The 13,755-nt window shown below is 37.4% G+C and overlaps 1 protein-coding gene across 1 annotated transcript in view; it reads right to left on the reverse strand.

Annotated features, from left to right (window-relative positions):
* The window catches only part of cped1 (cadherin-like and PC-esterase domain containing 1), a 329,222-nt gene extending 316,152 nt beyond the window's left edge, over positions 1-13,070 (reverse strand). The window contains exon 1 of the mRNA XM_028813109.2: positions 11,992-13,070. Within this exon, the coding sequence (XP_028668942.1) occupies positions 11,992-12,246 (255 nt within the window). The 5' untranslated portion in view covers positions 12,247-13,070. The remainder of the gene's footprint in view (positions 1-11,991) is intronic.
* Between the last annotated feature and the right edge of the window lie 685 nt (positions 13,071-13,755).

Here is a 13,755-nt window from a genome sequence, read left to right on the forward strand (position 1 = left end):
AACCTCATGATACTGTATTTAGAATGATACTACAAGTATCATCTTGTATTTCTCAGCAAATTCATACCACGTCAAACCTAGTAATTAGTACATTCTTAACAGATCATGTGTTCTTTTTTCTCTGCGGAGGTTTTAGTTAGTGAAAGGTTTCATATTCACAATTAGATTCAGTATCAGTAATAATCCAGTAGTGAATTCCACTTTGTTCCTTCACAACAGACAAACTTGAACTTAGTAAAGAATATATTTTATTTATTGATTGGTGCTACATGCCATTTTGGTCATTATACAATACAAAAAGTAGAATGAATTGAAGTATACTTTCCACAACTGCAAAGACCAACGGTGGTTTGTGTGGCATTGTCGCAGACACAAAATTGATTCATCACTGCTGAAGATCAAGTGTAATTTTACTCAGAATTTACAAGTTGAGGTCAAGGAGCCCACATATGTCAAGCTACAAATCGTCCAAAAATCCTTAAAATGCCAAACAAATACAAACTAAATGTCTACAAATACAAACAGGCTGATATTTTTACTAGTTCTTCTGCTCATTCCAGTGGTTCAGGTCCCTCACACTAATCAAGCACAGATGACTCTTTGTTTTTTGTCTTTTTTTCCACACCTTCTATTCTCTTTGAATTTTCAACACCTTCCATTTCCTTATGCTCTTTGCTCCAGCTATATCTTCAAATATCTCAATTATAGAAGTATTCCAGTATAACCAGGCGTCCAGAGTATGTTCCTTCAGCATTATCTATGGAAGAGTAAGGCAAAGGATTCACAGGCGGAATGTTGGGGGAAACTAGGGGAGATGGGAATTTGTCTAATTGTTTCGAAACTCTGGACATTACTAACCTCAGACTGACTAAGCCCTTCATCCACACCCACAGGAACTCCAATATAAAAAGGGCTTAACACTGTACTCTAATGTCTCTTGTGTAATTCGCTAACTGATTCTGTCCTTATGTTTCGGTTTTAAAGATTTTCAAGATTTTTTGGCCTTTTTATTTGTCTCTTGAATTTTTGCCCCATGCCCCTGTTCCTGCTCATAGCTCTTCTTGAGTTGTACTCTATTCATTGTTGAATAACCCTCCTTCCTTTTTACCTGTCCTGAAACTGGGAGTCCCAAAAGCACATACAGTATATCCCATAAATACTTCCAAAATTGCCCACTAGGAGGATTACTGTCAAAACCCCAACTAGAAACAAAAAGAGCCTTGAAGAATCTTAATAAAATTAAAGACTTATCTTTAACAAAAAATTCTGAAGCACAAAAAGGAGTTCCCCGAGAAGGCAAGGCAATCTAAAGCAAACACAGCCCCAGTACAGAATCCCAAGGTGAAGTCAAACAACAAAGTAAAGGACAAAATATTCCCATAAATTACAATAAGCAAAGGCACAGCCAACAAGTACTGAAGTCACCAAGAACTCTGTAGCACATTTGAAATGATCTGCCAGGAATTATTGGAGACTCTCCAGCTTTATAGGGAGGAGGGCAGTTCCTGGCAGCAATTGGCCGGTGGCCCCATTTCTTGGGGAAACAGCCCTCAAAACGTATGGGACGTAAACAAGGTATTTCATAGTTAAAGACAAAAGCAAAGAATAATGCACATAATAAACAAAAGAAACATTAACATAGATAAATGGCACAAAAATGGACAAAAAAAGACAAGAAACACGACTTTTGAACCCCAGCCAGGGGAAACCCCTGACAGAAACATTACATTGACCACTGATCTTCTTATTCCTGACCTGATTTTGCTATGGCTCTCATTTCTTCCTATAACTTAATCATAAGTACTATACTGTTTCATACAGTGTCAGTTTACTCTGTGATTAAAAGTCCGGACTTCCATCAAAATAAAGCCATTTTGGTGTTTCATGGTCTAATGCTTGACCACACTTGCCTGGTCAATGGAGTGCGGCAGCATCATGGCACAGTGCTAAGGCCCAAGTGTGGTACTAAATATGGATTCAGCCCACATGCATACTGAGACAGGTTTCTGTCATTAATCAGAGCTTCAGAAAGCTTTGAGCTTCTCCTTAGTATGTAATACATCGCCTGTGCAAAAGAGGAAATTGTCAGCTTTCAGCACTCATAAATCTTGCTAGTGACTTTGTCCTTTACTGTGCTCATTCGTAAAATTCCCTTTTACAATTACATTTGCAGGGACTCCTCAGTTATTTCCAATCTATACAGAATCTATTTTGTGAAAAATTTCAGTAGTCTACTGCGGTGTGATTCTTTATTTCTCACTTTTAAGTTTATGGTCATCTGTCTTTTCGTCTTTCTGGATCATCATCTTATTCTGGGCCTTCACGTCTATATGTTCAGTTGAAAAATATATCAACATATCAGTTTTGGAAACTTGTAAAAGTAAATACTAAGCCATTGAAAAAAGAGTTGAAGAGAGCGGTAGAGGGTAAATGAAAGATATTCAAGTCAGAGTAGAAGTGGCATGAGCTTCAGGTCCAGGTCCAGCGTGGTAGTGAAGACATAGTCTTGAGGGAGACCTCTGGCTCAAAACAGCATCATCAAGATCATCATTTTGGGATACACAGGAGAGTGAGATCTGTTTTTAAGAATGGACTAAATGTTTTGATGTTTAGTTTATTTTTTCCTAACACACAGTGGAACCCAGCAGCTATTGTACTGGACTGCAAAGCACATGGTTGTCCAGTCTCCACCCTAACCTAGTGTGCCAAACTGGGCAAGGCACTTGGATTTCCTGTGCTCCATTTGTGACTCTGCATTCTGTGTATAAAGCTGTTTCGAACAATGTTTGGCAAACCTTCAATTTACTTCTAGATTTGAACAAATTTCTCAACTTTTTATGTTACATTTACCTACCATTTTTCTTAAACATTTTTACAAGCAGCTTGGTGTTGCCAGAAAGGCATAGCAGCTCTATTGCCAGACACAGTAAAGGAAAAAAAAGATGAGGTGCAAGCAACAAATCCTTGAAACTCTCATCACAAAGGTCACCTCAAACACAGCTCAAGCCTTCATGTAAATGATATGTGGGTTTATAAAAATGGTTTATTTAAACAATGCATCTTGCCAACTACAGTCCTATAGCCAAAATATGGTAAATGTGAGGAGCTCATCCTGGTTACATCCTGATTTTGTGACAAACATAGGCACAGGCTAAATGCGTCTTTAAAACAATAATAATTCTTCACATTTATATAGCGCCTTTTTCACTACACAAAGTGCTTTCATAGTGAGTGGGCAGCCACTTCAACCACCACTAATGTGTAGCATCCACCTGGATGAGGCGGTAAAGTGGTGAGAGAGATAACCAATTAGAGAGGGGATGATTAGGGGGCCAGAATGACAAGGCCATGGTGGGCAGTTCAGCCAGGACATCAAGATACATCCTGCTTCTTACGAAGGATGCCCAGTGATCTATCATGACGACAGGTAGTTAGGACCTGGATTGCACATTTCATTCGAAGGATGGCACCATTTTTACAGCACAGTGTCCCCGCCTCTTCTTCTGACTGTCTCCACCAAGGTACGGCTGATTCTTTGGGTAATTAAGGTCATCATACATATTGCCAGTGTAATGGGTTTGTAATGTTCAGATGTTCACCATTCAGTTTCTCCATTTAGTCCCAATCTCTGACTGGACTGTAGGCTAGCTCCATTTTAACTGAAAGGAATACTTGAACTGACCACTTAACTTTGATACTGCAAAACTCACCAACACCTGCTGTTCAGATGAAACAGGTGACACCCAGTGACAGGAACACCAAAAAAGAAAGCAGCATGCCAGTGACAGGATTAAAATAACTGATACAGTGATCCCATAATATAATAAATACCTACAATTTATAAATAGATATGAACAGATTGTGCATCTTATAGTGATCAACTGACATTGAGCAAAATATAATCGTGCAACTAATATAGCAGACTTCTGATTAAAGTATATTACAATCATACTTTACACAGAAACAATTTTCAGTGAATACCATCCTATGACCAGGGATGGTTAGAGTACAATTGTCACATATTTCTATAACTGGTCAGTTAAGAGTTCTGGCCAGCCACACACAATGGTCTGGGGGTTAAGCCAGTGAGTCGTACTGCCTCTGAAATCACAGCAAACCATCAAACGGCAAGCTTTTATAGGGTAGAATTGTGCCTTTTTAGAAGGCTGCCGGACTGTAATTACAGATGACTGCTGACTAAAGCCAGCTGTCGCTCCCTTTAACCCTCACAGTCAGCGTCTTCAGTATGTCGGCATGTGGAATAAAGCAGCGCAAAGGCTCCGAAAAACAGGGACACCTAGCAGTTGCTTACTTCAGGTTATTTTGAACGCACCTCAGAATATGCTTTGATCTTTGGAAAATCGACATTTAAGAAGTATGCTAAGAATACAAAATAAAACTACAGAATCATCTATGGCAGATTAAGCTTACTTTACAAAGCAGTTTTGAATGTATTTAATTTCTTCCTACAGCGTACACCATCCTGAGTGGCTTCACAAGAAGATGGATTTGGTACAGTTATTCTGATGTATTTTAATCTTTGGATAACAAGAAAATTAATTGTCTTGCTCTGAGTCACAGCATAGTTTAGAGGTGCGCAACAGACTGGTCTACAATCCAACACCTCAGCCACTAGGCCATGCAGCTGATACAATGAGCTTCTTAAAGTGAAAATCTTTACAAAATATGGTCAAGCAGGACAAAAGCCATTTCTAGGACGATCTGAGCCACATTAGTTGTATAACAGTGTGTATGATGTTTCTTTTTTCTCAGATCGTTTAATAATAATTTACACTTCATAATCTCTGCCTATGAGGAAAGACAGAAGTGCTAAACATTCGTTTATAATATATACATTAGGCAGTTTAATCTTAAATGGTAGCTCATATAAGATTAATATGGGTACACCAGGTTTTGATGAAATTAGATGTGCACTTAAATTGTATATTACTGGTAATAACGAAAGCTTGCATGCTGAAACCTGTTTTGTGTCTCTTGTGAAATTGATCAGTTATCATAATAGTATATACAAAAAAGAGAAATCTGCAGAACAGTAATGACTTATGAACAGGAGTGATAACCTTATTATGTTTCCTGACAATAAAATATAAAATAAACAGCTGTCTTAATATGCAACAAACAGAAGACTGAACAGTATCGATATCTTACATTTTTCAGAAGAATGTGGGAGAATATTTTTTTTCCTGATAAGAGATACGTTTATAGAAATAAACAATGTTTCATTGTTGAGAACATTTAAGTAGTATTAATACTTCTGAATATATTTTTGTATATGGAATATAAATAAGATCAAGATGAAAAACAAAAGGAGAAAAGTGAGATTTTAACCTCACCAAACAATGACTTGCACTTGCTATCATCTGCGTTATTCTGCAGCCTCTTGTAGACTGACACTAAGACTCACCTTTCTGACCACTAAATGCGGTAGATCATTGCAATTTTCTCAGATTCTTTCATAAATAAATTCCTTTTTCAGTGAGATGGGATTGTTCTTGGCCTTCTTCCATTACTGAAAATCATTTCAATGAGGCTGTCTAGAAATAGCTAAGAATTTCATGTCAGTCTGTCAGCAAATCAGTTAGGGCCATGAATTTTTAACTTTTGTTGATCAGTTAAACCTGGGGGGGGTCTCAATGTTTTATTATTGCAGTCACTTGATGTGCAACACAGGACGCTGCTACAACCTCAGTCTTTGCTAAGCCATTGACTGGTATTCCCTTCTTCACAACAGCTGCCCTTTTGGGATTAAGGTTTTTTGTTATGTTATATCCTTTTAAATCTTCATTTTTAGTACATATAGTCTTGAGGCTTTGTTTTAGGATTTTTTTTTGTCTGTCTTTTGAAAATGTGTTTGTCTTATTATTATTGAAGTGCTTTGGAATTATTATCTACTCTCTCTCTATATATATATAAAATCCTAAGCCTAAAAGTGCAACAATTTTGTGTGCCGTTTTTATGTCACTTTTTTGTCACGCTTTAAATCGGGCTTATTTTAAAACCTACATATATATGTTTGGTATCTTTCTTTTCAGAATTTTTCAAACTTTAATGTGATGTTGTTAGATTTTCAGATTCTCATTCCATTTTTAAATTATAAACTAAAATATAAAGAACTCACGTCCCGCAAGACAAGACTTTGTGCCAACAGGTTTAACCACGGCCGGGGCCGGAAATAAAAGACAAAGAGTAGATGACAAAGACAGCTGCTGTACAGGCTTTTAAACGTTTGAAGTGCCACATGAGATGCAGATCACATGGCAGGGCAGCAGCAGCAAGCCAGCAGCTGATCGAGCAAACAGGAGGTAAAAAAAAATCTGCATTTGTTGCAATAACAATAATAAGACACCCATTTTCTGTTTCAGGTCCTGATTATAAAATTTCCTTTACTATTTTTTAGCATATTAGTAAAGTGTTAATTCTTGTTATCTCCCTTGGTTCATTACACAATTAGTTTCTTAGTTGTTCTTTTTATTCTGTATTCCTTTTTGTTAACAAATTATTTATTTAAAGTATTAATAGGCTAAACTCTTTTGGTAGTTAGTTGAGATTTTTTTTTATTTATTTCACACGGGTTATTAGAACTAAGAATGGCAGTTTGTCTCTTAAGAGTGTGAAAGTCTGTAGTATCTTCACAGGCATAAAAGTGCACATATTATTTACAAATTATTTAAGATATATACTGTAGTTTACCTTTTTTCTCTCTCTTTTTACTATAGATGTTTTTTGACATCTGCTTACAATACATATGACCAAACTATTTCCTGCTACAGGACAACAAAGTTTCCTTGACCCTGACCTATAATATCACTTAAGATATCCATACTATTAACATTAATAAAAATTGAGATTATTTTGTTGTTTTTGAGCTTCTAATACAGATTTTATACTATTTCATAAACCTTTATTTCCTATACATTGTGTGGACTCACTTTTTCTATTACGGGAGCCAAATCCCACTGTATGTATAAGTGCAGTACCACATGTAAGATAGGAATGAGCCCTGAATGAGTCCATCATACAATACACAGACATCATCAGTACAGAGTCACCAAGGAATTTTTGCTGTAGAGTGAACGTAATCTAACACACAATGCTGGCATGTGGCAGGAAACTGGACACCCCCAAGAAAGCCTGCATGGACACAAAGAGAACACACCTACTCCACTTAGACACTGACCAGGTCAGCAAGCTAACATATGGTCCCTGTGACTCCGCAAATCATGTCATCAGTCTCCTGATTTTTGTTTACGTAATGAAAATTCTCTGTGATGGATCAGTTGCCACCCAGAATGGGTCATACCTTTCACTCAAAGCTGACAATTGGGATGAGCTCCAGTACCCTGTGACCCTAAACTGGTGTAAAGAGGTTTGAGAATGTTACTTTATGTTACACCTTTGATCATAATTGTTATTTTATTGTATTTTACTGCCTGGTCATTTTTTTTTTGTTAAATACTGATCTCTACTCTCCAGAATCCTAAAAATGCATGGATGTTTCATAGATTCCACAATTGTTCAGAATTGCTACGGCAGGCTCAGGATTCCCTCAAAACTAAGCTGGAATGAGCAGGTTCAAAACTGTTTGGAAAGATGGATGGATTGCCATCCTGCTCATCTCTGGTTCCTTCCTTGAACAAGGGATAAGCCATTATTTAATATATTTTTGACGATAATAATTTAGTCAGAAGTTGTGATTTTTATTGATTTCATCTGGAATGATTCTGTGGAGCCACACGAAAGGCAAGAATTATTAGTGTAAATCAGCAAAAAAAAATACAAACCCTCCTTGTGATGATGTTTTTGTAAACATAGTCAGTCTGTTTCCCATAGCTATTTGTGACAGTGATCAGTGCTGATGCCCCATAGCTCCTGGAGATTAGGTTTGAACCCCATCCCCAGGGCTGGATTTTCCTATAGGCTAACTAGGCTTCAGCCTAGGGCCTCAAGATCAAGAGGGGCCTACATTCAAATTGTTAGCAAAATTTTATTATCTCTCATGTAATTTACAAACTTAAAAATGGAAGGTGAAAGGGCCTCATAAGTGGAATAGCCTAGGGCCTCTTTTCATATAAATCCAGCCCTGCCCATCCCAAAGACATTATAAGACTAGATGAACTGTGGGCTCCAAGCTAACATTCTGTATGAGTGAGTATGGATTTGGATATGAGTGGGCTCTCTTTAATTAAGCAACTCACATGACTAAAATGAGCAGGGATGTAGCTTCAGCACTTGCAAATCAGTTCTCAGATGAGAAAGGGGTGGCACAATGCTTTAGGTTATCCACACAGGACACTTCAGGGGATCCCATCCATTAGGTGTTAAGACAAGAGAATGGTTTTATAGTGGAGTCACTCTGCTCATATTTACATCTATGGAACTCCCCTCAGTATGAGGGCATTCCATTTACTTCCTTCACTTAAAATGATGAGTCCAACAGTAATAGTAACAGCTCTGGAGTACACCTCCATAAAAGAGGAGGTAAAACGAAATGGTCTTGTTTTATTTGTTTCCTGCATTTCTTTTCCCACTGGTTTTGTTGTAAATTTCTATTGTGAACTGAAGCTTATATTCCGTTTTAGAAGTGTTTTATTGGAACCCATTATTTGTGTGGTAAGATATTGTAACCTGCGTCCATATCAGGATCAGCTCAGTTCAGGACAGCAAGGAGCCATGTGTTACAAAAAGGGACCCAGCTATATATCGTACACGGGCCTTCTGGAGTTGCAGGGATGCTAGGTACTCCTGGGTGTCCTTTCTCCAAACAAGAATTAGCCCCTGATGCAGAAGTAATTCCAATGGGAATGGAAAACACCTCAGATAGGTTGACTAGGTGGGGCTAGTCTGAAAGCCTTTGACCTGAGAAGGGCATGGGTTTAAGTGGCATGAGGAAGTGCAGCTAAAGGTATTGAATGGGAGAGGCTGAGTAGTGGCATTAAGTAAGTTTCATTTTATTTCAATGAAAAACTGCCAGTTAGACAGGATTAAAAACTTTGTAATAGCTAGGCCCAATAGGGTGACCAGATTTTTTTTTATTTTTCTTGCTTAATTCACTTTTATTTGTTATCCTGTTGCCTTGTTATTAGCTTTTATCAAACAGTATTTTCAGGACCAGGGAGACTAGATGACTCACTCTAGACCTCTAGTGAACCTTGCGTGTCGCAAGCTAAACGATGAAGGATACCATTGGACTGGACAGCTAGGCAGATGGCACTTAAGTTAATGGGCTGTGATTGCAATTTGTGGACAGCATCATTATTTGGGCTGCTCAACTCAGCCTGTTAAGAAAGCAAAGAAGAGTAGAAACAAGAGTTTTGCTTGGATAACCTAGTGAAGGAAAACCGCGGATGACTTTTGTAATCTACTTTAACTCAGTCACACAATTCCTGCAGTCATGCATCAAATCTGGACAGATGTTTAGCAAAAAGCACTTGCCACATTTGCTTTTAATTCAAGTTGGTATTTGGTTATGTGTTGTAGTTTAATGTTTATGATGTTCATAAGTGCAAAGAACCTGCGAAGAAGCTAGAAGTTCAACCCTAGGTAAGGGTTCTTGTCTTCAGTTAAATGGAAATTGTAGTCACATCAAGTTGCTGAAAGCACATTGTTTTTTTGCTATGAATTTATTAATTTAACTTAATTGCCTTTATTAACAGACTAACTTTACATTTTTCTTTAATTAAAGTGCTGCTTAACTTGAACCAAATAGCAACAAACTTATGAAAACCATTTCTAATGCAGTTGCATGTTCAAAGATGAACAGCTTGTGAAGAATCATTTATTTTATCTTGTTATCAGTTGAACATTTTAAACTGTCCCGGTGTAGCCAATCTTTATTTAAGTTGTTACAATTATTCAGTTGATGATTTGCTAAAATCTAAAAACAAATATTTCAAGTCAAAAAAAAAAAAAACATAACAGATTGCAACAAGGTTTTTGAGTTATGTCAATTCTGTTTAAATTAAGTAGATCCACCACACTCCAATGAGTAAGTGAATTAAAATTTTCTTTTACATTTAAAACTTTTTTAATTACTATGAGTTTAATAATTACTAGTATAAACACAAGTTTTTAAATTGGCTACACAAAAAGATTTCAAAGTAAAGATACTTTGAGCATCAACTATCCCTCTCAGAACATAAACCCTGATCTTTTCATTATGAGGGAGCAGTGCCACTGTGCTAATGGGTCATGTAATTATAAGTAGAAACAGAAGTTTTGAAACTGATAACATTTCACACATTTACTGTATGCTGTTCCATAATAGTTTTATCTAAATATTTATCCATTTAAATTTTGACATCAACATAAAAACATTAACCATTATATCACGAACCAAAGCCTGTATACAGACATCACTTTGATTATAAGAATGCATTTGCAAAAAAATAAGTAAATAATAAAAAAATAAGTCATATTCATTCTAAGCGAGTGTTTCTGCACTAGTGTTGTTCAGCAAGCGGATTTGTCAGTGAATTAATGAAATGGAGTTCAAATTACTTACAACAGTAAGATGAAGTAAACGATATTATTACTTTGTCAGAAAAGTGTATGAAATGATATTTTCAATTCATAAAGTTTAACAAAATCATTTAATTTGATCGTTTACCTTACAATCAGGCATTTATTTTCGTATCACTTATAGGTCCCCTAAATTGTTTTTAGTACTCAGTTAGAATGAAAACTAGCTTGCCAAGTGGTCCAGCAGGACTGTGGCTGGGAAAAGTTAATGGTTTTGAAGCTAAAACATTTATATGCAAACCTACACTTGCTCTCCACTCAACCAAAAAAGGTGACTCTACTCCTTTTTTTCTGCAATGTTAAATTATTCTAAGGTAACGATGAAAAGAAGAACTAATACCTGTCCTTTAATTTTTTCCCACAATGCCTTTGGTTTTATTCTTTGACGTCTGCTGTATTCTTTCCATGGCTTGGATTTATGACTCCTTGTTCACAAGGGTGGTACACAGGTCACTGCCGGCTGGTTCCACCCTTGTGCCTGTGCGGATTTGCCTCCGGGTGCTCCGTTTTTTCTCCAACGTCCCAAAGACGCGCATGATAAGATGATTGGATGCTCTGACATGGCAGGGACTAGATGTACTCTGCTATGCACCTTCTCTACAGATAGCTCGCAGATTAAAAAGACAGTTAACCATTCTAAATAAGAACATAAGAACGTCCCTTCTAGAGATGGGGTAAAGAGGCATCCCGTCCCAGTGCTCGGTCACTCTACGAGAAGTTCGCCAAACTGCTTATCGAAAAGTTGCCTTTCCAGACACTGAGGGGATTTTTGTCACAATATTCAACAGATCGATCTCCGTTTCCAGAGTTTCTATCGCCATTCTGTAAGAAATGTACTTTGAGGGTCTGTTCAAAACCAACTTGTGTGCTGTTCACGCCATGAGTGACAATTATGCCTAAGGACACACAGTTAGCTCGCTGTTTTCGCGGGACAAGCTGGTTCCTGATTTGCTAAGATTCTTCGGCGATGCTGATGGGTTTGATAATGGATGGATGGATTCTAAGGATCGACTGTTTGAATTAATTACCGAGGTATTAAGAGTTTAACAATATGCAAACAAACCTCGTCGAACAAATATCAGATGTTTCAATACAACATGTATGAATGTATAAACGTAAAAAGACACGAAACGGTGAATATGTACATTTTCAGACTTGCACTTGATGAAATGCATCACACGTGCGTTACAGAAAATACCTACTTTGGAAATCTCTCTGGAATTTTGCAGCTGAAAAGGCGACGTTACTCGTTACAGATGTGCATATTTATATATATATATATATATATATATATATATATATATATATATATATATATATATATATATATATATATATATATATATATAGTATACATGTATTTGTGCAAGCATGAGATCACTAATAATGACGCAGCCTACTTCAGGTTACAGTTTACTGTCATGGTCAGGCACGGTAACTGTTAATACTCACTCTGCTCAGGCTCTGCAGAACTTCCCTCCAGGTCTTCTTGTCGTAATCCTCCCGAGTGTCACTTTGCTTTGAGCCGTTCCGGACGCTTTCCGGGTCGCTGCCTGTCTTAAAAAACCGAGTCCGTGCCGTCATCAGGGTCTGGTAGAACAGGCAGAGCAGAAGTGCCACAAGCAGCAGCGGACGGCGGCGACACAACTGGACGCGTCTGCAGCGCATCGCCACCCTATGCCCAACTCCCACATTAAGGTCGTTCATTTAAAAGAGACATTGGTTCGCGCTAACGATGCCCCAGGGCATTGCTACTACATCAACGAAAAAGTAAGTAAAGTTAGCAGATCACACAGTTTCATGACGTTTGCTCTTAGTCTTCAGAGAACCATCATAACGTATGTAGCGCAAGTTTATCCGTAACGGTCACAATGATTCATCGCAAGCACCCATGCGTTCTTCAGTTCCAAGATCTTTTGATGTAATCCTGGCGATCAAATGTAAGAAAAAAAAAGGTTATCTTGGAAAAAAGTGCCGAGGGATTCTAATGGACTGCTAATTAAAACCTCCCCGCAACCCCCCTACTCTACCTCATGACTCCAGCTAGAGACAAGGCTTCTCTGTGTAGATTTGACAGCTACACGCACATTTTCTCCGTAGCTAAAGTTCCAAACGAAACTTTCTTTTCATATTTTTAAACCGGCGAAATATTTGAATCGTTTTTTCAGGTGTACAAAAAAAATATATATATTCCTTGAAATTAAAAGTCCAGCAAAACGCGCGAGATGTCCGAACTCCCTTGACAGATGATTCGCTTTGACAGACGAGTGAATATTTTCTCCTCCCTTTACTCTCCACCTGGTTTGTGTTAATCGCACAAATGTAAACAGTAACTTCCTTTCGGCGCAGTGGAGATGGAGAAAATAAAAGACTCTTGTGCTCGGAAGGAAAAAAAAGAAAGAAATTACAAACCGCTAACTTCGCCTCTTTTGCCAGAATGGTTGCGCACTCCAAACACTAAACAAAGTTCGCTGAGGCTTTCGTTTCGTCACAAAGGAAGTTCCAGACTCTCCAAATGTCAGTCCCGATGTCAACTAGCCGCTTAAAAAAAGAATTCTATTCTTGGTAACGAGTCTCATTATGATTTTTAAGCCGCGCAAGACACTGAACTATCCGTATGATGTTTGCCTTGGCAATCAAGATACCCAGAATACTTTAAAAAAAGTTGTGTGCTTAGATACTGAGGTGCTTTTTATAGTGTTAAAATTAATTCTGAATAAGGATCTGTATTTCTGTTGCAAACTAGTCAATTTTGATTTAATATATTTCCTTCAGAATATTCACTAGGACACAGAGCTTTACATAGCGATGCAAGATGAATAAAACTATTAAATAGTGAAAGCATTGCGTGGGTTGCTGTAGCTATCAAGTTTTATTTTATTGTATAGTTATTGTAGTATCTTTACGGTAAAGAAATCTGTAAGAAGGGTTTGGGAGTAAGGAATGCTTTTATGATGTTTATTGGCAACACATGTCTGCTATTGATGACAACTGTGTACACTCTCAAAGCATACACTGTATGATGCTTTATTTTACAAAAAAAAAAAAAACTGAGGAAAAAATTGGGCTCATTTTTATTCCTACGCACAGCTAATTTCTGGTCGCATCTGTATCCTCAGTAGTTGACGGCACCCTATTTTTATTCATTTTGATAAGTGCCCTGATAAGGATGCCATCTAAGTGCAATTTGACAAAAGAATCTCTGCGAACAAAGTA

Source organism: Erpetoichthys calabaricus, chromosome 1 (genome assembly GCF_900747795.2).
Source record: "Erpetoichthys calabaricus chromosome 1, fErpCal1.3, whole genome shotgun sequence".
NCBI lineage: Eukaryota > Metazoa > Chordata > Cladistia > Polypteriformes > Polypteridae > Erpetoichthys > Erpetoichthys calabaricus.